The following is a 23919-nucleotide window of genomic DNA, read 5'->3' as shown; positions in this document are numbered from 1 at the left end:
GGATTTCCTCACATTTGCTTATAGAAAGCTTTGGTATTCAGAGAAGATCATGGTTGACTCAATGACTGCAAAGTCCTGTGGCTGCTAAATATGTCCAAATCATCACCCCTCTACCACCATGCTGGAGTATTCTTATGACCTGTTTATGCTGGCATGTTGCGTTTGTTTTATCACCTAATGTGGTGTAAACCATTGTGACCAATGCAGTCTCATATGTTAAAAAGTCTTGGGATTTGCTCAGATGCAACTGTGCAAATGTTAGCCATGCTGCCATATTATTTTTAGAAAAAAAGAGTACATCTCCTGACAACCCTTCCAAATAAGTCACACTGGTTCAGTCTTTTTTTCTAATTGAGTTTTCATGAACTTAAACATTTAAAATGGTAAGTCAGGCCTTTAGAGTATGAGCTGTAGCTCTTTGGTTTCGAAGATTATCCAATTATGGCTCAAAGAACTTCATTCACATTAGTGGGCACCACTTGTTATTTTTGCAATTCCTCACAACAAATGCACGGTTGTCCTTAAGGTTTATTCTAAGAGACATTCAATTCTGTTAGGATTGTCATCTGTTTAGAAGGTTTTCCACTTATGAATAATGTTTCTCAGTGTTGAAAGATGGAGTCCAAATTGTTGGGAAATGGCCTGATAACGCTTCCTAGATTGATAGGCGGCAAAAATTGCTTTAGATCGTTACAGATATCTTTCCTCCCTATCATTGTGTTAATGTATGATGGCTCCAGACCAGTAATCTGACAAAACTTCTGCTCTTATTGAAGTGGTTAGATTGTCATAGGTCTAGAATGTTTTCCACTTATAAATAATATTGCTTACTGTTGAATGATGGACTCCAAATTGTTGGGAAATGGCCTGATAACTCTTCCAAGATTGATGGGAAGCAAAAATTGTTTCTATAAGATCATTGCAGATATCTTTCCTCAGCATTGTGTTAAGATAAGAAATGCCTGATGGCTCCAGACCAGCAATCTGACAAAACTTCTGCTCTTACTGAAGGGCATACATTTTCTGATGAACAATTACAGGCATTTGATTAGCAGGATCTGACTGCTAGTTACTTTCTTAATTCCTTTCATACGTAAAGAACCCAAACTCTGAATCCCAACTCTATGGGTTTTTTTTTAAAGCATGTGTTTGGTGCGATCACCGAACCGCGAGTTCACTCATCTCTACTGATAACTCTTCCTTGATTGATGGTTGGCAAATATTGCTTCTTTACGATCATTGCAGACATCTTTCCTCCTTAGCAATGTGTTAAGAAATGTCTGATGTCTCCACACCAGCAATCTGACAAAACTTCTGCTCTTATTGAAGTGCTTACACTTACTGATGGACAATTACAGGCATTTGATTAGCAGGATCTGACTTCTAGTTACTTTCTTAATTCCTTCTTTAATGAACTGGTGTTCATACGTAAAGAACCCAAACTCTGAATCCCAACTCTGTGTATTTTTTTTTAAAGTCTGTGTTTGGTACGAACACCGAACCTCAGGTTTGTTCATCTCTACTGATAACTCTTCCTAGATTGATGGGAAGGAAAATTGTTTCTTTAAGATCGTTGCAGATATCTTTCTCCTTAGCATTGTGTTAAGAAATGCCTGATGGCTCCAGACCAGCAATCTGGCAAAACTTCTGCTCTTATTGAAGTGGTTAGATTGTCATAGGTCTAGAATGTTTTCCACTTATGAATAATATTGCTCACTGTTGAATGCTGGACTCCAAATTTTTGGGAAATGGCCTGATAACTCTTCCTAGATTGATAGGCGGCAAAAATTGCTTCTTTAAGATTGTTGCAGATAACTTTCCTCCTTAGCATTGTGTTAAGAAATGCCTGATGGCTCCAGACCAGCAATCTGACAAAACTTCTGCTCTTATTGAAGGGCATACATTTTCTGATGGACAAATACAGGCATTTGATTAGCAGGATCTGACTGCTAGTTACTTTCTTAATTCCTTTCTTAATGAATTGGTGTTCATACGTAAAGAACCCAAACTCCGAATGCCAACTCTGTGGGTTTTTTTAAGCATGTGTTTGGTACGAACACCGAATCTCAGGTTTGCTCATCTCTACTGATAACTCTTACTAGATCGATGGGCGGTAAAAATTGCTTCTTTAAGATTGTTGCAGATATTTTTCCTCCTTAGCATTGTGTTAAGAATACCGGATGGGTCCAGACCAGCAATCTGACAAAACGTCTGCTCTTATTGAAGTGGTTAGATTGTCATAGGTCTAGAATGTTTTCCACTTATGAATAATATTGCTCACCGTTGAATGATCAACTTCAAATTGTTGGGAAATGGCCTGATAACTCCTTCTAGATTGATGGGAAGCAAAAATTGTTTCTTTAGGATCGTTGCAGATATTTTTCCTCCTAAGCATTGTGTAAGAAATACCTGATGGCTCCAGACCAGCAATCTGACAAAACGTCTGCTCTTATTAAAGTGCTTACACTTGCTGATGGACAATTACAGGCATTTGATAAGCAGGATCTGACTGCTAGTTACTTTCTTTATTCCTATGGAAGCAACACAGATGTAATTAATTTTTCACATACCGCTTTTCCATTTTGGCCTAATGTTTTGTAAATAAATTATGTCACAGTGTAATTTGTTATGTATTGTTCATTTTTAAAGTGGTGTTTACCTAATTTTATGACCTTCTAAGTGGAGGCTGAGTAGGAAAGTAGTAAACTGTAGCCTTTAGCAAAAATACAACTTCCAGTATTTGGTAAGACCGGTGGAATACTCTACTGCTCGAAAGCTAAATGTTGGCGATCACTGGTCACTTTCACTAATCACATACTAGCCAAAACTCCCAGAAGGTCTTGGCGTACTTCACAACTCTGAAACCTCTTGGAAGGCAGCATTTCCCTAAGGTTTCTTGTATGTGATGCCAGGAGATGTCCACATTCAGTATTCGGGAAGTAGGGCACGAAGAGGCGAAGAACGAGCATGGATGGGGCATGGCCCATTAACAGGACTGGGTAAGGCCAACAGTAAAGGCCCCGTTACACGCAACGACGTATCTAACGATATATCGCCGGGGTCACGGATTCTGTGACGCACATCCGGCATCGTTAGCGACGTCGTTGCGTGTGACAACAAGGAATGACCATTAATGATGGAAAATACTCACCTTATTGTCCATTGTTGACACGTCGTTCCTTTTCAAAAAATCGTTGATTGTTGATCTCGCAGGTTGTTCATCGTTCCCAAGGCAGCACACATCGCAACGTGTGACACCTTGGGAACGGCGAACTGCAGTTTTCCTGCGGCCGCCGGCAATGAGGAAGGAAGGAGGTGGGCGGGATGTTACATCCCGCTCATCTCCGCCCTTCCGCTTCTATTGCGCAGCCGCTTAGTGACGCCGCAGTGGCGCTGCACGAAACGCCCCCTTAGAAAGGAGGCGGTTCGCCGGCCACAGTGACGTCACTAGGCAGGTAAGTCCGTGTGACGGCTCCTAATGATATTGTGCGCCACGGGCAGCGATTTGCTCGTGACGCACAAATGACGGGGGCAGGTGCTTTCACCAGTGATATCGCTAGCAATATCTCTGCGTGTGACACCCCCTTAATAGTTGGCCCATATGCTGTAATCTACGGTAGAAGACAAGACAGATGGAAAATAGGAATGTAAGTCTGTAGTTTTCTTTGTAGCCTGTAATCACGTCAACACATTCTTATGTGCTTGGAGCAATAACCAACATGGTTAGACAAGTGGAATACAACTTCGACCACAATTTAAGAGTCTATCTAGTGTAATTTCACCGGCTAGCGCCAGGTATGAGGCTTTTCCTGCATATAGCTATAGCACGTGAAGAACAATACCTTCTGTTTGTGCACATTTTATTTTTATTAATGGCTGTCACTTTAATGATGTTTTGTTTCTTCTATATTCTATGAATAATGACTAACTTAATTTATTTTTCTTTATTTCTAGGCAAGTCCTGCACCCATCATTGTGAACACGGACACTCTGGATACAATCCCCTATGTTAGCTACACCCCATTCCACGAAAACGCGGTAAGAAAATCTATTCCATGTAATCACATCATCCTTATACAGCAGGGAACTAACATCATACAGATTATTCATATCTATGTGTTACAAAACCGAGGGGTCTATAGAGTTTTTTGCTTTCTGTTTTTAATGTATAAGACGATCATTTGCTCTCAAAACTGTACATAGGGGCAGTATTATAGTAGTTATATTCTTGTACATAGGGGCAGTATTATAGTAGTTATATTCATGTACATAGGAGGCAGTATTATAGTAGTTATATTCTTGTACATAGGAGCAGTATTATAGTAGTTATATTCTTGTACATAGGGGCAGTATTATAGTAGTTATATTCATGTACATAGGAGGCAGTATTATAGTAGTTATATTCATGTACATAGGAGGCAGTATTATAGTAGTTATATTCTTGTACATAGGAGCAGTATTATAGTAGTTATATTCTTGTACATAGGGGGCAGTATTATAGTAGTTATATTCTTGTACATAGGGGCAGTATTATAGTAGTTATATTCTTGTATATAGGGGCAGTATTATAGTAGTTATATTCTTGTACATAGGGGGCAGTATTATAGTAGTTATATTCTTGTACATAGGAGCAGTATTATAGTAGTTATATTCTTGTACATAGGAGCAGTATTATAGTAGTTATATTCTTGTACATAGGGGCAGTAATATAGTAGTTATATTTTAATACATAGGGGCAGTATTATAGTAGTTATATTCTTGTACATAGGGGCAGTATTATAGTAGTAATATTCTTGTACATAGGGGCAGTATTATAGTAGTTATATTCTTGTACATAGGGGGCAGTATTATAGTAGTTATATTCTTGTACATAGGGGCAATATTATAGTAGTTATATTCTTCTACATAGGAGCAGTATTATAGTAGTTATATTCTTGTACATAGGGAGCAGTATTATAGTAGTTATATTCTTGTACATAGGGGCAGTATTATAGTAGTAATATTCTTGTACATAGGGGCAGTATTATAGTAGTTATATTCATGTACATAGGAGGCAGTATTATAGTAGTTATATTCTTGTACATAGGAGGAGTATTCTAGTAGTTATATTCTTGTACATAGGGGGCAGTATTATAGTAGTTATATTCTTGTACATAGGAGCAGTATTATAGTAGTTATATTCTTGTACATAGGGGCAGTATTATAGTAGTTATATTCTTGTACATAGGAGCAGTATTATAGTAGTTATATTCTTGTAAATAGGGGGCAGTATTATAGTAGTTATATTCTTGTACATAGGAGCAGTATTATAGTAGTTATATTCTTGTACATAGGGGGCAGTATTATAGTAGTTATATTCTTGTACATAGGAGCAGTATTATAGTAGTTATATTCTTGTACATAGGGGGCAGTATTATAGTAGTTATATTCTTGTACATAGGAGCAGTATTATAGTAGTTATATTCTTGTACATAGGGGGCAATATTATAGTAGTTATATTCTTCTACATAGGAGCAGTATTATAGTAGTTATATTCTTGTACATAGGGAGCAGTATTATAGTAGTTATATTCTTGTACATAGGGGCAGTATTATAGTAGTAATATTCTTGTACATAGGGGCAGTATTATAGTAGTTATATTCATGTACATAGGAGGCAGTATTATAGTAGTTATATTCTTGTACATAGGAGCAGTATTCTAGTAGTTATCTTCTTGTACATAGGGGGCAGTATTATAGTAGTTATATTCTTGTACATAGGAGCAGTATTATAGTAGTTATATTCTAGTACATAGGGGCAGTATTATAGTAGTTATATTCTTGTACATAGGGGGCAGTATTATAGTAGTTATATTCTTGTACATAGGAGCAGTATTATAGTAGTTATATTCTTGTACATAGGAGCAGTATTATAGTAGTTATATTCTTGTAAATAGGGGCAGTATTATAGTAGTTATATTCTTGTACATAGGGGCAGTATTATAATAGTTATATTCTTGTACATAGGAGCAGTAGTATAGTAGTTATATTCTTGTACATAGGGACAGTATTATAGTAGTTATATTCTTGTACATAGGGACAGTATTATAGTAGTTATATTCTTGTACATAGGGGGCAGTATTATAGTAGTTATATTCTTGTACATAGGAGCAGTATTATAGTAGTTATATTCTTGTACATAGGAGCAGTATTATAGTAGTTATATTCTTGTACATAGGAGCAGTATTATAGTAGTTATATTCTTGTACATAGGGGCAGTATTATAGTAGTTATATTCTTGTACATAGGGGCAGTATTATAATAGTTATATTCTTGTACATAGGAGCAGTATTATAGTAGTTATATTCTTGTACATAGACGCAGAATTATAGTAGTTATATTCTTGTACATAGGAGCAGTATTATAGTAGTTATATTCTTGTACATAGGGGCAGTATTATAGTAGTTATATTCTTGTACATAAGGGCAGTATTATAGTAGTTATATTCTTGTACATAGGAGCAGTGTTATAGTAGTTATATTCTTGTACATAGGGGCAGTATTATAGTAGTTATATTATTGTACATAGGGGGCAGTATTATAGTAGTTATATTCTTGTACATAGGGGGCAGTATTATAGTAGTTATATTCTTGTACATAGGAGCAGTATTATAGTAGTTATATTCTTGTACATAGGAGCAGTATTATAGTAGTTATATTCTTGTACATAGGAGCAGTATTATAGTAGTTATATTCTTGTACATAGGGGCAGTATTATAGTAGTTATATTATTGTACATAGGGGGCAGTATTATAGTAGTTATATTCTTGTACATAGGGGCAGTATTATACTAGTTATAGATATTATAGGTATATTTCAGCACTTGTATGTCACTCACAGTTCCTTTGTAACCACCTTCTGTAATTGTCTGATCTGATTTTAAATGTATGGAGAATAATAACCTGTTACCAGACACTAATTCTAGGTCTATAGATGGGAAAATGTATATAATTCTAGCACAGCCTCTTTCATGGCCGACATATTTGTGTATGTGGCAGCAGTATTATGTCCAGCAATTTGTTATAATGACGTCTTGTAATATGTGGAATGTTTTTCTTTTTTTGTAGATTAATGGGTCAGAAATTGAGTATGAATTTGAAGAAATAACATTGGAGCGGGTAAGTGATATCATCTACTTTCTTTCTTACAATAGATCGGTGCTACCGTATATTTTTCTCACCTTATAATGACGTCCTGGAGATTTGCCTGAGACCCTTAGAGGTACTTTGCACGTTGCGACATCGCTACTGCGATATCGTCGGGGTCAAATCGAAAGTAACGCACATCCGGCACCGGTAATGACGTTGCAATGTGTAAAGCCTAGGAGAGAAGATGAACGAGCGTGAAACAGTCAAAAATCGCTGATCTGTGTCAAGTCGATCATTTTCATAATGTCGGTGCGTCCGCAGGAACAATGTTGTTTGTCGTTCCTGCAGCTCCACGCATCGCTGTGTGTAAACCTGCAGGAGCAACATACATCTCCTTACCTGCGCCCGCCGTCCACCGGCTATGCGGAAGGGAGAATGTGGGTGGGATGTTACATCCCGCTCATCTCCGCCCCTCCGCTTCTATTGGCCGGCCGCTTAGTGACGTTGCGGTGACGTCGCTGTGACGCCGAACAACCCACCCTCTTAGGAAAGAGACAGATCGCCGGCCAGAGCGACGTTGCAAGGCAGGTAAGTGCATGTGAAGCTGCTGTAGCGATAATGTTCACTATGGCAGCTATCACAAGATATTGCATGTGCGATGGGGGCGGGGACTATCGCGCTCGGCATCACTATCATCGGCTAGCGATGTTGCAGCATGTAAAGTACCCCTTAATATATAGGAAAGTTGAGATAAATTGAGAGAAATTCTAACACCCGGAGTACCCGGAGTCTGACACGCAATGGCGGTGCACTCCAGCGCATAACAATTTGTATGCAAATATTGTTAATCAGGATTCACAAAATACAGAGAAATTTCAGAATTCCAGATTAAGCTTCACAGACGAAGCAGTGCTGACAGGCTTTGTGTCATAAATCAGTTTGGACTCTGCTGTGATAGAGTTGTATTTGTCACCTGGTCCTGCGGTCAGTGTTTCCCGGTGCTCAGCCGGTGGGTGGAGCCTATCCTGCCATGCCTCGTTCCCGGGATCACGCCGCTTTATCAGGATGTCTCCTTCATCGGTGCGTTGCCAGTTATAGCCCTGATCTGTAGCTTGCGTGCCTGGTTCCTGAAAGTGTTCTTGATTCTGCCCACTACCTCGTCTGACCTCCCTGACTCCCATTCCCTCCATTTTTGTCTTATTTTCCGGTCTTCCTCTCCTGTTCCTTGTTTGTTGTTCCATCCCTGCTCCCCATCCTTCGGCATGGTTTTCTGGTTCCCGACCTTCGTCTTGCTCCTGACAATGACTCCGCCTACTCCCTTTTACTGTGTGATTTCCCGGCCCCGACCCTGCTTGTATGACTTCTCTTGGTAATCTATCTGTGATTACTCATGTGACACCTCGTGATTCCATAGTCCTGTTACTCACTCCAGTGTTCCAGCTCCCCCTAGTGGTGACTTCACTATTTCTATATGTATGGGGTCAAGGAGGCAGAACTCACAAATTTTCTGTATGTATGGGAGCATGGAGGCTGGACTCACAGGTTTCTGTATGTATAGGGGCATGGAGGCTGGACTCACAGGATTTATGTATGTATAGGGGCAGGGAGGCAGGACTCACAGGATTTCTGTATGTACGGGGGCACGGAGGCAGGACTCACAGGATTTCTGTATGTATGGGGGCACGGAGGCAGGACTCACAGGATTTATGTATGTATAGGGGCAGGGAGGCAGGACTCACAGGATTTCTGTATGTACGGGGGCAGGGAGGCAGGACTCACAGGATTTCTGTATGTATGGGGCAGGGAGGCAGGACTCACAGGATTTCTGTATGTACGGGGGCAGGGAGGCAGGACTCACAGGATTTCTGTATGTATGGGGGCAGGGAGGCAGGACTCACAGGCTTTCTGTATGTATGGGGCATGGAGGCAGGACTCACAGGATTTCTGTATGTATGGAGCAGGGAAGCAGGACTCACAACTTTTCTGTATTTATGGGGGCAAGGAGGCAGAACTCACAAATTTTCTGTATGTATGGGGGCAGGGAGGCAGGACTCACAGGCTTTCTGTATGTATCGGGGCAGGGAGTTAGGACTCACAGGTTTTCTGTATGTATGGGGGCAGGGAGTCAGGACTCACAGGATTTCTGTATGTATAGGGGCATGGAGGCAGGACTCACAGGATTTCTGTATGTATAGGGGCATGGAGGCAGAACTCACAGGATTTCTGTATGTATGGGGCATGGAAGCAGGACTCACAGGCTTTCTGTATGTATGGGGGCAGGGAGTCAGGACTCACAGGATTTCTGTATGTATGGGGCATGGAAGCAGGACTCACAGACTTTCTGTATGTATGGGGGCAGGGAGTCAGGACTCACAGGATTTCTGTATGTACAGGGGCATGGAGGCAGGACTCACAGGATTTCTGTATGTATAGGGGCATGGAGGCAGAACTCACAGGATTTCTGTATGTATGGGGCATGGAAGCAGGACTCACAGGCTTTCTGTATGTATGGGGGCGGGGAGGCAGGACTCACAAGATTTCTGTATGTATGGGGGCATGGAGGCAGAACTCACAGGATTTCTGTATGTATGGAGGCAGGGAGGCAGGACTCACAGGATTTCTGTATGTATAGGGGCATGGAGGCAGAACTCAGGATTTCTGTATGTATGGGGCATGGAAGCAGGACTCACAGGCTTTCTGTATGTATGGGGGCGGGGAGGCAGGACTCACAAGATTTCTGTATGTATGGGGGCAGGGACTCAGGGCTCACAGGTTTTCTGTATGTATGGGGGCAGGGAGTCAGAACTCACAGGATTTCTGTATGTATGGGGGCGGGGAGGCAGGACTCACAAGATTTCTGTATGTATGGGGGCAGGGACTCAGGGCTCACAGGTTTTCTGTATGTATGGGGGCAGGGAGTCAGGACTCACAGGATTTCTGTATGTATGGGGGCAGGGACTCAGGACTCACAGGATTTCTGTATGTATGGGGGCAGGGAGTCAGGACTCACAGGCTTTCTGTATGTATAGGGGCATGGAGGCAGGACTAACAGGATTTCTGTATGTATGGGGCAGGGAGGCAGGACTCACAGGATTTCTGTATCTATGGGGCAGGGAGGCAGAACTCACAGGCCTTCTGTATGTACGGGGGCAGGGAGGCAGGACTCACAGGATTTCTGTATCTATGGGGCAGGGAGGCAGGACTCACAGGATTTCTGTATGTACGGGGACAGGGAGGCAGGACTCACAGGATTTCTGTATGTACGGGGGCAGGGAGGCAGGACTCACAGGATTTCTGTATGTATGGGGCAGGGAGGCAGGACTCACAGTTTTTCTGTATGTATGGGGCAGGGAGGCATGACTAACAGGATTTCTGTATGTATAGGGGCATGGAGGCAGGACTCACAGGTTTTCTGTATATATGGGGCATGGAGGCAGGACTCACAGGATTTCTGTATGAATGGGGCAGGTAAGCAGGACTCACAACTTTTCTGTATTTATGGGGGCAAGGAGGCAGAACTCACAAATTTTCTGTATGTATGGGGGCAGGGAGTCAGGACTCACAGGTTTTCTGTATGTATGGGGACAGGGAGTCAGGACTCACAGGATTTCTGTATGTATAGGGGCATGGAGGCAGGACTCACAGGATTTCTGTATGTATAGGGGCATGGAGGCAGAACTCACAGGATTTCTGTATGTATGGGGCATGGAAGCAGGACTCACAGGCTTTCTGTATGTATGGGGGCGGGGAGACAGGACTCACAAGATTTCTGTATGTATGGGGGCAGGGACTCAGGGCTCACAGGTTTTCTGTATGTATGGGGGCAGGGAGTCAGGACTCACAGGTTTTCTGTATGTATGGGGGCAGGGAGTCAGGACTCACAGGTTTTCTGTATGTATGGGGGCAGGGACTCAGGACTCACAGGATTTCTGTATGTATGGGGGCAGGGAGTCAGGACTCACAGGCTTTCTGTATGTATAGGGGCAGGGAGGCAGGACTCATAGGATTTCTGTATGTATGGGGCAGGGAGGCAGGACTCACAGGATTTCTGTATGTATGGGGGCGGGGAGGCAGGACTCACAGGATTTCTGTATGTACGGGGGCAGGGAGGCAGGACTCACAGGCTTTCTGTATGTACGGGGACAGGGAGGCAGGACTCACAGGATTTCTGTATGTATGGGGGCGGGGAGGCAGGACTCACAGGATTTCTGTATGTATAGGGGCATGGAGGCAGGACTCACAGGATTTCTGTATGTATGGGGGCGGGGAGGCAGGACTCACAGGATTTCTGTATGTATAGGGGCATGGAGGCAGGACTCACAGGATTTCTGTATATATGGGGCATGGAGGCAGAACTCACAGGATTTCTGTATGTATGGGGCATGGAGGCAGGACTCACAGGATTTCTGTATGTATGGGGCATGGAGGCAGGACTCACAGGATTTCTGTATGTATGGGGGGCAGGGAGGCAGGACTCACAGGTTTCTGTATGTATGGGGCATGGAGGCAGGACTCACAGGATTTCTGTATGTATGGGGGGGCAGGGAGGCAGGACTCACAGGATTTCTGTATGTACGGGGGCACGGAGGCAGGACTCACAGGTTTCTGTATGTATGGGGCATGGAGGCAGGACTCACAGGATTTCTGTATGTATGGGGCATGGAGGCAGGACTCACAGGATTTCTGTATGTATGGGGGGCAGGGAGGCAGGACTCACAGGTTTCTGTATGTATGGGGCATGGAGGCAGGACTCACAGGATTTCTGTATGTATGGGGGGCAGGGAGGCAGGACTCACAGGTTTCTGTATGTATGGGGCATGGAGGCAGGACTCACAGGATTTCTGTATGTATGGGGGGCAGGGAGGCAGGACTCACAGGTTTCTGTATGTATGGGGCATGGAGGCAGGACTCACAGGATTTCTGTATGTATGGGGGGCAGGGAGGCAGGACTCACAGGTTTCTGTATGTATGGGGCATGGAGGCAGGACTCACAGGATTTCTGTATGTATGGGGGCATGGAGGCAGGACTCACAGGTTTTCTGTATATATGGGGCAGGGAGGCAGGACTCACAGGATTTCTGTATGTATGGGGCAGGGAGGCAGGACTAAACTTTTCTGTATATATGGGGCAGGGAGGCAGGACTCATAAGTTCTCTGTATGTACGGCAGCAGGGAGGTAGGAATCACAGGGTTTTCTGTATTTATGGGGTATGGAGGCAGAACTCACAGGCCTTCTGTATGTATGGGGGGCAGGGAGGCAGAACTCACAGGCCTTCTGTATGTATGGGGGGCAGGGAGGCAGAACTCACAGGCCTTCTGTATGTATGGGGGTCAGGGAGGGAGGACTCACAGGTTTCTGTATGTATGGGGCAGGGAAGCAGGACTCACAGGCCTTATATATGTATGGGGGCAGGGAGGCAGGACTCACAGGCTTTCTGTATGTATGGGGCAGGGAGATAGAAATCACAGGCTTTCTCTATGTATGCAGACAGAGAGACAGGACTCACAGGTTTTCTCTATGTATGCAGACAGAGAGGCAGGACTCATAGGCTTTCTGTATGTATGCAGACAGAGAGGCAGGACTCACAGGCTTTCTGTATGTATGCAGACAGAGAGGCAGGACTCACAGGCTTTCTGTATGTATGCAGACAGAGAGGCAGGACTCACAGGCTTTCTGTATGTATGCAGACAGAGAGGCAGGACTCACAGGCTTTCAGTGAGTGTAATGGGGATGCGGAACCCCAGACTTGTTCTATAACCGGAGATGGCGAAGCAATACTTCCTCGTTTTCTATACGATAGGGCTGGTGGAAGGGACCCTGCAAGGCTTCTTCTATGATTCAGATGATGGAAGCAGGACACATGAACTTTCTTTAAGCATTAGCATATAATCAAGCCTATCTCCATGCTAACTTAATTCTTATAAAACTTCATACCCCCACCAAGTCACTTTTTACCCCCCATATGTGGCCATCAAATATGTCACATATTATCTGTCCCATGGTATTGGACTACTTTATAGGGTTCTGGCAAAGCGTCCTTATTGCAAAAGATTGCATCATCTACTGAGGGAATACATGACTCAGCCAGGAAAGCTTCCCCTATATTGCCATACAGCTATCGCATAAGATGGTAGAGCACAGTCATTCAGGAGTCATTCACTCCATCATAGCCAGTATAAAAGCTGAGGCAGAGAGTGCAGCAGCCGTTTTTTGATGAAATTGAGTAGTGAGAAGATGTCAGAGCTCACAGCTTCACCATAAAAGACAGAGAGAAAGCAATAAAACATTCAAGGATCTTTTGGAATATTTTTTTTTTATCACAAATCTAATTTCCTGAGAAAATTTTGCAAATTCAAATTTCAAAAGATTCTCTTATATCTAAAAAAAAAAAACAACAAAAAAAAAACAAAAAACCTTTGCAATTCTTTAGATGTACTAATGTGTTATTTTGCCATTACATACTTTATAGTCTAGCTGTAAGTCAATGGAGTCATCTATCATTTTTGTTCCCAAATTCCCTTCCTGTGTGGTGTCGGTGCCTGTCAGATCCTGCATACTAATAGTCATATTAAGATTATTAATAATTTTGTCATTAGGATTTGCGGAATTTTCCATGCCGGCTCCTAACTACAAATTAATCTTTGAGGTGATGAGCTGTGAAGCTGAAAGTTCTCTTGTGATTGTTAATTCTTTTCTGTATCCGGATTCATTTAGTCGCGTCCGTGCTCTCTAAAAAACTATTTTGTTCAGCGCGGTAATTGTTCGAGTTGCGCAGCATTTATGTTACGGCTGTATGTGTTGGAGTGAAGACTAATACATTAGCCCGGCATGCAAGATTTTCACAGTTTTGTTCTAATATATTCTAAGGCAAAGAAAATTTAAGGGAACACTAAACCTGAGTCAATTGTATAGATCATCCCAAACTGAACAGGATGTTGTACAGCTCAGATGTAGTTTTAAAGAAGACATGTCCCTTGCACAAAAACATTGAGTGGATCCCTTTGTAAAAATCCCTAAGGTCCCCTGATTCTAGTGCCTTTTTCCTTTTTCATCTACGTCATTCCATTGCAGAGATATCCACATTTGTTCCTTTTGGAGCACAGTATGTGAAATCTCTGCTTGCAGTCCAACTGGGCTTTTCTTCAGAGTCTTCTCTAGGGGCGTTCTCTTTCACTCCCCCTTACCAGATGTTGCCAATCACAGCTCAGCCGATTCTGAGACTGCTAGATCAGTTGTCAAGCTCTGATTGGCAGCATTTGGGAGGGAGGGGTGAAAGTATATGACCCCATGAGAAGACTCTGAAGAAACGCCCAGTTAGACTGCAAGCAGAGATTTCACATACTGGTCCACACTTGCCATACATTTTCAACATAAAATTCAGATATGCGACAAATATCTTGAGTGGAAAACTTTCTTTTAGATGCATTGATCCATCTGAAAAACTCCGTAGAATAAAGCTTCCTCGGTGGTTCTGGTTTTCTACCGGTGATGACCAGCTGTTTAATATTGGGCTGAGTTAATTATATAGATGATCCGATACTGAGCAGGATGTTGTACAGCTCATATAGAAGACCTGTCAAAAAAATTGAGTGGATCCCTTTGTAAAAATCCCTAAGGTCCCCTGATTCTGGTGCCTTTTTCCTTTTTCATCTACATCATTCCATTGCAGAGATATCCACATTTGTTCTTTTTGGAGCACAGTATGTGAAATCTCTGCTTGCAGTCCAGCTGGGCTTTTCTTCAGAGTCTTCTCTAGGGGCGTTCTCTTTCACTCCCCCTTACCAGATGTTGCCAATCACAGCTCAGCCGATTCTGAGACTGCTAGATCAGTTGTCAAGCTCTGATTGGCAGCATTTGGGAGGGAGGGGTGAAAGTATATGACCCCATGAGAAGACTCTGAAGAAACGCCCAGTTAGACTGCAAGCAGAGATTTCACATACTGGTCCACACTTGCCATACATTTTCAACATAAAATTCAGATATGCGACAAATATCTTGAGTGGAAAACTCCCTTTTAGATGCATTGATCCATCTGAAAAACTCCTTAGAATAGCTTCCTCGGTGGTCCTGGTTTTGTACCAGTGATGATCAGCTGTTTAATATTGGGCTGAGTCAATTATATAGATGATCCAAAACTGATCAGGATGTTGTACAGCTCATATAGAAGACCTGTCACTTGCTCAAAAAAACTGAGTGAATCACTGGGTAAAAATCACTACGGTCCCCTGATTCTGGTGCCTTTTTCTTTTTTGATCTATGCCACTCCATTGCAAAGATATCCACATTTGTTCCTTTTGGAGCACAGTATGTGAAATCTCTGCTTGCAGTCCAGCTGAGCATTTCTTCAGAGTCTTCTTTGGGGGCGTGTGCTATCACCCCTTACTCCCAGACACTGACAATCACAGCTCGGCAGCTTGTGAGACTGCTAGAAGAAACGCCCAGTTAGACTGCAAGCAAAGATTTCACATACTGGTCCACAATTGCCATACATTTTTAACATAAAATGCAGATATGCATCAAATATCTAGATTGGAAAATTCCCTTTTAGATGAATTGATCTAACTGGAAAACGTCTTCTTAGAATAACGCTTCCCCAGAGGTTTTGTTTTTGTACCAGTGACAACCAGTTGTTCAATATTGGGCTAAGTAAATTATATAGATCATCCGAAACTGATCAGGATGTTGTGCAGCTCAGATGTAGTTTTAGAAGACTTATCAATTGCACAAAAAAAATGAGTAACATTGGTAAAAATCCCTAAGCTCCCCTGATTCTGGTGCCTTTTTCCTTTTTGATCTACGTCACTCCATTGCAGAGATATCCACATGTGTTGCTTTGGAGCACAGAATGTGAAATCTCTGCTTGCTGTCCGGCTGGGCTTTACTTCAGAGTCTTCTCTAGGGGCGTGCTTTTTCACTCCTTCCCAAATGCTGCCAATCACAGCTCAACAGCTTCTGAGACTGCTAGATCAGCTGCCAAGCTGTGATTGGTAGCATTTGGTTTGGAGGGGTGAAAGCATGGAAGACTCTGAACAAACACCCAGTTAGACTGCAAGCAGAGATTTCACATACTGGTCCACACTTGCCATACGTTTTCAATATAAAATACAGGTATGCGCCAAATATCTTGATTGGAAAATTCCCTTGGAGATGCATTGATCCAGCTAGAAAACTTCCGCTTAGAATGAAGCTTTGATCACCACATTTGTTGGTTTGCAGCACAGTTTGTGAAATCTCTGCTTGCAGTCCAACTGGGCGTTTCTTCAGCGTCTTCTCTGGGGATCTGTGCTATCACACTTTCCTCCCAGATGCTGTCAATCACAGCTTGGCCCATTCTGAGACTACTAGACCAGCTGCTAAGCTATGATTGGCAGCATCTGGGACGGATGAGTGAAAGAGCACGCCCTCAGAGAATACTCTGAAAAAAACATCTAGTTGGACTGCAAGTAGAGATTTCACATACTGGTCCACACCTGCCATACATTTTCAACATAAAACATTTGTTCCTTTTGGAGCACAGTATGTGAAATCTCTGCTTGCAGTCCAACTGGGCGTTTCTTCAGAGTCTTCTCTTGGGGGCATGTGCTATCACCCCTTACTCCCAGACGCTGCTAATCACAGCTTGGCTGCTTCTGGGACTACTAGATCAGCTGTCAAGCTGTGATTAGCAGCATCTGGGAGGGAGGAGTGAAAGTGTGAAAGTACATATCCTAAGGGAAGACTCTGAAGAAACACCCAATTAGACTGCAAGCAGAGATTTCACATACTGGTCTTCAAAAACAACAAATATGAATATCTCTGCATTGGAGCGACGCAGCAGAAAAAGGAACAGAGTGACAGAATCAGGGGAGCTCAGGGGTTTTAGCAAGGTAAATAACACCTTTTTTAGCAAGTGAGATGTTTTTGTTTATCAAGCTACGATTGGCAGCATCTGGGATAGATGAGTGAAAGAGCACGCCTTCAGAGAAGACTCTGAAGAAACATCTAGTTGAACTGCAAGTAGAGATTTGACATACTGGTCCACACTTGCCATACATTAACATAAAACATTATGGAGCATAGTATGTGAAATCTCTTCTTGCAGTCCAACTGGGCGTTTCTTCAGAGTCTTCTCTTGGGGGCATGTGCTATCACCCCTTACTCCCAGATGCTGCTAATCACAGCTCAGCCGCTTCTGGGACTACTATATCAGCTGTCAAGCTGTGATTAGCAGCATCTGGGAGGGAGGAGTGATAGTGTGAAAGTACATATTCTAAGGGAAGACTCTGCAGAAACGCCCAATTGGACTGCAAGCAGAGATTTCACATACTGGTCTTCAAAAGCAACAAATGTGAATATCTTTGCAATGGAATGACGCAGAAGAAAAAGGAAAAGAGTGACAGAATCAGGGGAGCTTGGGGTTTTTAGCAAGGTAAATAACCCCTTTTTTAGCAAATGAGATGTTTTTTTATCAAGCTATGATTGGCAGCATCTGGGATAGATGAGTGAAAGAGCACGCCTTCAGAGAAGACTCTGAAGAGACATCTAGTTGGACTGCAATTAGAGATTTCACATACTGGTCCACACTTGCCATACATTTTCAACATAAAACATTTGTTCCTTTTGGAGCACAGTATGTGAAATCTCTGCTGCAGTCCAACTGGGCATTTCTTCAGAGTCTTCTCTTGGGGTAGTGTGCTATCACCCCTTACTCTCAGACAATGCTAATCACACTTTGGCCGCTTCTGAGACTACTAGATAAGCTGTCATGCTTTGATTGGCAACATCTGGGAGGGAAGAGTGAAAGTGTGAAAGTACACATTCTAAGGGAAGACTCTGAAGAAACGCCCAATTGGACTGCAAGCAGAGATTTCACATACTGGTCTTCAAAAACAACAAATGTGAATATCTCTGCATTGGAGCGACGCAGAAGAAAAAGGAAAAGAGTGACAGAATCAGGGGAACTCAGGGTTTTTAGCAAGGTATGTAACCTCTTATTTAGAAAGTTATTTTTTTTTTTAAAGGCACAGGAGAGACTATAGACTGTGCCTTGTGCAGCAGCATTCCACATTTTGCAGGCATTGTGCAAGCTCCAGTCCGTTGCAGGAAAAAGCAGATATGATTGGTTGGTAACGGCTGTATATCTTTGCAGGACGCAGCTTGAAAGAGGTTTAGTAACAATAGCAGAATACACAGGCTATGCTGAGTTGCGGATGTCATGCATTCGAATCCAGCATAGGACCTTTCTGCGCTACATATTGGGAGAATTTGCATATATAACACTGTATTAGGATTTGCCATGAACAGACTATGCTTAACACAAAAAAAAAAGTTTTAAATCAAAAAAGTTTTATATCAATGTTATAGAAAGAAGAAAAAAATGTCCTCACTTCTTAGAAAGTCAAATTCCCATATTCTCTAGTGCTTTTAGGACTGATAGAAAATCTATATGTCGCCCTTTACGTAAAAGCAATTTCGCTCAGAGGAAAACGTTTGATCTCTGCCTTGGGACAATATAAATTATTGCAGCGATCCTTTCAGCTTACAGTAATTACCAAACCAGTGTTTAATAATAAAAAGCGACTAATGAGCTTAAAACGTATAGTCTCAGCGACGAGTATTGAGAGCTGAATGTCATATTCCGGGACGCATGGGACGGGTAATGCGAGGTCGTAACGCAGAGTGTCATGTTAATGAATTAATAGTTAAATGTAAATAATTTTGCAATAAAAAATAATGATGTAAATATAATCTTATAACAAAAAGTATAACAAACCTGGCAACATAGTATACACCGCGTGCAGAATAATTAGCAAGTTGCATTTTCGAGGATTTTTTTTATTATTGATCAACAACTATGTTCTCAATCAACCCAAAAGACTCATAAATATCAAAGCTTAATATTTTTGGCAGTTGGAGTGGGGTTTCTTAGATTTGGCTATCTTAGGAGGATATCTGTTTGTGCAGGTAACTATTACTGTGCAGAATTATTAGGCAACTTAATAAAAACCAAATCTATTCCCATCTCACTTGTTTATTTTCACCAGGTAAACCAATATAACTGCACAAAATTTAGAAATGAACATTTCTGACATAGAAAAACAAAACCCAAAAAAATTAGTGACCATTATAGCCCCCTTTCTTTATGATGACACTCAACAGCCGACCATCCATAGATTCTGTCATTGCTTGATCTGTTTACGATCAACATTGCGTGCAGCAGCTACCACAGCCTCCAGACACTGCTCCGAGAGGTGGACTGTTTTCCCTCCCTGTAGATCTCACATTTTATGAGGGACCATAGGTTCTCTATGGGGTTCAGATCAGGGGAACAAGGGGACCATGTAATTATTTTTTCATCTTTTAGACCTTTACTGGCCAGCCACGCTGTGGAGTAGTTGGATGCATGTGATGGTGCATTATCCTGCATGAAAATCATGTTTTTCTTGAACGATACGGACTTCTTCCTGTACCACTGCTTGAAGAAGTTGTCTTCCAGGAACTGGCAGTAGGTCTGGGAGTGGAGCTTCACTCCATCCTCGACCCGAAAAGGTCCTACAAGTTGATCTTTGATGATCCCAGCCCATACCAGTACCCCACATCCATCTTGTCGGAGTGGAGCTCTCTGCCCTTTACTGATCCAGCCTCTGGCCCATCCATCTGGCCCATCAAGAGTCACTCTCATTTCATCAGTCCATAAAACCTTTGAAAAATCAGTCTTAACATATTTCTTGGCCCAGTCTTGACGTTTTATCTTATGTTTCTTGGTCAGAGGTGGTGGTTTTTCAGCCTTCCTTACCTTGGCCATGTCCCTGAGTATGGCACACCTTGTGCTTTTTGATACTCCAGTAACGTTGCAGCTCTGAAATATGGCCAAACTGGTAGCAAATGGCATCTTGGCAGCTTCACGCTTGATTTTCCTCAATTCATGGGCAGTTATTTTGCGCCTTTTTGCCCAACACGCTTCTTGCGACCCTGTTGGCTATTTGCCATGAAACGCTTGATTGTTCGGTGATCACGCTTCAAAAGTTTGGCAATTTCAAGACTGCTGCATCCCTCTGCAAGACATCTCAGAGTTTTGGACTTTTCAGAGTCCATCAAACCTCTCTTCTGAACCATTTTGCCAAAGAAAAGGAAGTTGCCTAATAATTAAGCACCCCTTAGTTGGTAGTTGGCTGTCAGCCTTTACAGCTTGGAGTAGGACGACATGTATAAAAAGTATCATGTGATCAAAATACTCATTTGCCTAATAATTCTGCACACAGTGTATAAAATGCAGATATGCAATAAATATCTTGATTGGAAAATTCCCTTTTAGATGGATTGATCTAACTGGAAAACGGCTTAATTTAATGTAACATCTGACTCGCATCCCGGAACCGGAGTGATGTCAAAAAGGGATGAAACCGTAAGGGGACTTGGGATTAAGACATCACTCTAACGGCGGAGTAAAAAAAATGCTGGAGTACTGCTTTAAGGACACCTAAAGGATTGTTCTCATCCTCTTTCTTCAGAAGCGGACTGCTCTCCTCCCTTTTGGCTTCCTGCTTTCTGGGTCTGGTGCATACCTGTAGATTGACAGTTTGGACAAGCAATTTGGCTAACCCGCTGCTCCAAACTGTGCCCTATGTTGTTAGTAGAGGCAAAATTGCCTCTGCCACACAAGGAAGCATATGATTCATGATTGTGCTGAAAGAGACAGCTGTCAATCACTATAGAGGACCGCCCAAAGGACTCTCAAGATCAGTCTAAAACATGGTGACCCGGTCACCAGTTTGGTATTCTCCATCTTTGGCATCTTCCGACACATGGCATCTTCAGAGTGTTCCTGCACTGACTAAGCCATGGCATCCTGATGTCCTGTGCCTGATCCAATACAACGTCATGAGATGTGTAGTGGGCTTATCAGAGCAAGAGATGCCAAAGATCCTAGACCCTGAAGATGTCAAATACCAGAGGATGCCAAAGATGGCGGAGTGAACACCACACCAATGACTAGACCAGAGAAGATCACCAGACCAAAGCAAGTCAATGCAGGCAAGGGCCAAGTATAATTTTTCAGATTTTTTTGCATATTTTTATTATGCTCTGGAGTCTGCAGAGCCAAGATGCAAATCAAATTTCCTGCCAAAATTTAATGGAACTGAGGCGCCCACGGAGTCTTCGGGGTTAGTCGTCACCGGGCTGGTGTCGGTTTGGGATGTCACAATGGCCTTGCCCGGTTTCGTGACCCTGGTGTAAAGATGGGGATGATGGGAGTTGTTATTCGTGACGCCACCTGTGGTGTGCGGCCAGTTATTAGCCGCCGCTGCGAAAAGTCTCTCTCTTCTGGGGAAGATGGTGACACAGCTCGGATGTTGCAGCTCTCCACAGGTAGAGCTAGGCCCAAGGGAGGATATTGGGAGTAGTAGTTGCCTATGGTGCAGGGGCGCGAGCATGGCATGACACAGAGGGTGCAGTCAAGGTTTTTTACTCACTGAGATGTCACAGCCTTTGGAATGCTGGGATTTCCGTGATGGGCTCCAGCCGATTCCGGATAGTTCAGAGGTCAAGGCCGGTGTTATCTTCTGTGTGTCCTTTCCAACGATCTTCCCTCCACCCGCAGCTCCTGGGCCGTGGAATGGGTCACGAGTGCCTGCTGCACTCCCCGCAAACCCTGGGATCCCCCTTTTTCCTAAGAACCCGGGTCGAGCCTCCAGCTCCGGACCACAGGCCCCTTTCTGTTCTGTGTCCTTTTCCTGTCGTCAGTTCCTGATGCCTTCTCGACACCCCGTCCTGGGTGCCGACCTGGCTCTAGCTCCAGTCTGCTGCTAACTGAATTCTGTGTGTGATGGCTCCTCACTTTCCCTGCAGGTGCCCCGCCTCTCGGGTTTCTGAACTAGTGGCCAAGAGGTCCCTTACCTCGCGATGGCCACCCCTGGCATCTACCCTGGCCCAGTCCCAGTGACAGAGCTCCCGTGTTATGTGTTGGATGAGTTATGGTGGTTTAACGGTGATAACCTCCTCCGTATCCAAGATGAATACTGCAAGCCGGGTGAGGTGCAGTACCCTGTGGCTCCTGAAGCCGCAGGGGTGCCACAGAAATGCCGAATTCGAATTTTGACATATTCACTTAACGCAAGTGCCATATTGTTCCCATAACAGATTTAAGGAGCGATTCAATAAGGCCGAATTTTTGTATGCTAGACGTGATCCAGAAGGCGCTGAAGAAAGCCCCGCACCTCTTAATGAATTTGCCACATTTTTCACCTGCCAGGCAACCATCATAATATATGTACTCTATAAACATGGACTGGTGTACATTTCTATCACTAATGTTTGACAAAGTCATGCTCAGCTGCACTCCTTTTCATTAAGCCTCACTAAAGTGGGTAAACTAGCCCAAAAAGTTGGTAAAGCTGCCAAAGAAACACCAGAAGCTGGCCACATTGAAGGAGCCTATCTTTGGAAAAGCTGAGGTGTCGCTTCTGTTGCAGCTGAGAAGTTCCTGCTGGAGAAGCTGTGGGATGTTATTTGTTGTGTCTTTCTCCACCAGTTTGTCTTACTTTCCTTGTGTTGTATTATTGCAGAGGTGATACTAGCATCTTGCTGGCCTTCTTTAGTCAGGGTGTGTTCAGGCCCAGTGAGGGCCTAGGCACATGACAGCACATGGGGAAGGACCCGTCAATGAAGGTTAGGGAGTGCAGGGATCAGCCTTAGGTTAGTGTTAGGAGATGATCCCTCTCCCTAGCATCAGGGCCTTCCTTGTATTGTCTTATTGCAGAGGCAATACTAGTGTCTCACTGGCCTTTGCTAGTCAGGGTGAGTTCAGGGCCAGCGAGAGCCTTGGCACGTGATGGTGCACAAGGGAAGGTCCCGTCTTGGGATGTTAGGGAGTGCAGGTACCAACCTTAGGTTAGTATTAGGAGGTCATCCCACTCTCTAGCATCAGGGCCTTCCTTGTATTGTCTTATTGCAGAGGCGAGACTAGTGTCTCGTTGTACTTCAATAGTCAGAAAGTTCAGGGCCAGTGAGGGCCTTGGTACGTGATGGTGCACGGGGGAAGGACCCATCTAGGGACGTTAGGGAGTATAGGGATCAGCCTTAGGTTAGTGTTAGGAGGTGATCCCACTCCCTAGCATCAGGGCCTTCCTTATATTGTCTTGTTGCAGAGGCAAGACTAGTGTCTCGCTGGACTTTGATAGTAAGGGAGAGTTTAGGGCCAGCAAGGGTCTAGGCATGTGACAGTGCACGGGGGAAGGACCTGTCTATGGATGTTAGGGAGTGCAGAGATAAGCCTTAGGTTAGTGTTAGGAGGTGACCCCTCTCCCTAGCATCAGGGTCTTCCATTGTATAGCTTGCCTAGGTTTCCCTACGTGTGGCACCGCTCCTGGTCCACCAACCACAGCAATGGTTTGTGGTCACCAGGCAGGTGCCGTGCAAATGGTCTGCTACCTGTCAAAATCTCTGATGCATCCTCTGATTTTTGTACGGCGGCACAATGTGAGTTGAGGGCCAGCAAGGGCCTAGGCACTTGACGACGCTCGGGGGAAGTACACATCTAAGGACGTTAGGGAGTACAGGTATGAGCTTGAGTTTAGTATTATGAAGTGACCCTATTCCCTAACATCAGGGCCTTCCCTTGTATCTCTTGCCTAGTTTTCCCTACATGTTGCGCCGCTCCTGGTCCAGCAAACACATCAGTGGTAAATGGTCTTCTACCTGTCAAAATCTCTGATGCATCCTTTCATTTTTACATCCTGCTCAATGCTTTGGTTTTGCTGTGATGCATCCATGAAGTCACACCAGGTCTACTAATTAGCAGAGGCCATGGGATT

The 23919-nt window shown here is 43.5% G+C and overlaps 1 protein-coding gene across 9 annotated transcripts in view; it reads left to right on the top strand.

The window, feature by feature from the left end:
- The window catches only part of DLG2 (discs large MAGUK scaffold protein 2), a 1610676-nt gene that overhangs the window by 1052408 nt on the left and 534349 nt on the right, over positions 1 to 23919 (top strand). For all 9 annotated transcript variants that reach the window (XM_075337519.1, XM_075337521.1, XM_075337520.1 and 6 more), the window contains 2 exons: positions 3955 to 4038; positions 7105 to 7155. In XM_075337519.1, the coding sequence (XP_075193634.1) occupies positions 3955 to 4038; positions 7105 to 7155 (135 nt within the window). The remainder of the gene's footprint in view (positions 1 to 3954; positions 4039 to 7104; positions 7156 to 23919) is intronic.

Source organism: Anomaloglossus baeobatrachus, chromosome 2, assembly GCF_048569485.1.
Source record: "Anomaloglossus baeobatrachus isolate aAnoBae1 chromosome 2, aAnoBae1.hap1, whole genome shotgun sequence".
Classification (NCBI taxonomy): Eukaryota; Metazoa; Chordata; class Amphibia; order Anura; family Aromobatidae; genus Anomaloglossus; species Anomaloglossus baeobatrachus.
Note: the sequence above shows the minus strand (reverse complement) of the source record. Positions and strands in the feature narration are given on the sequence as shown.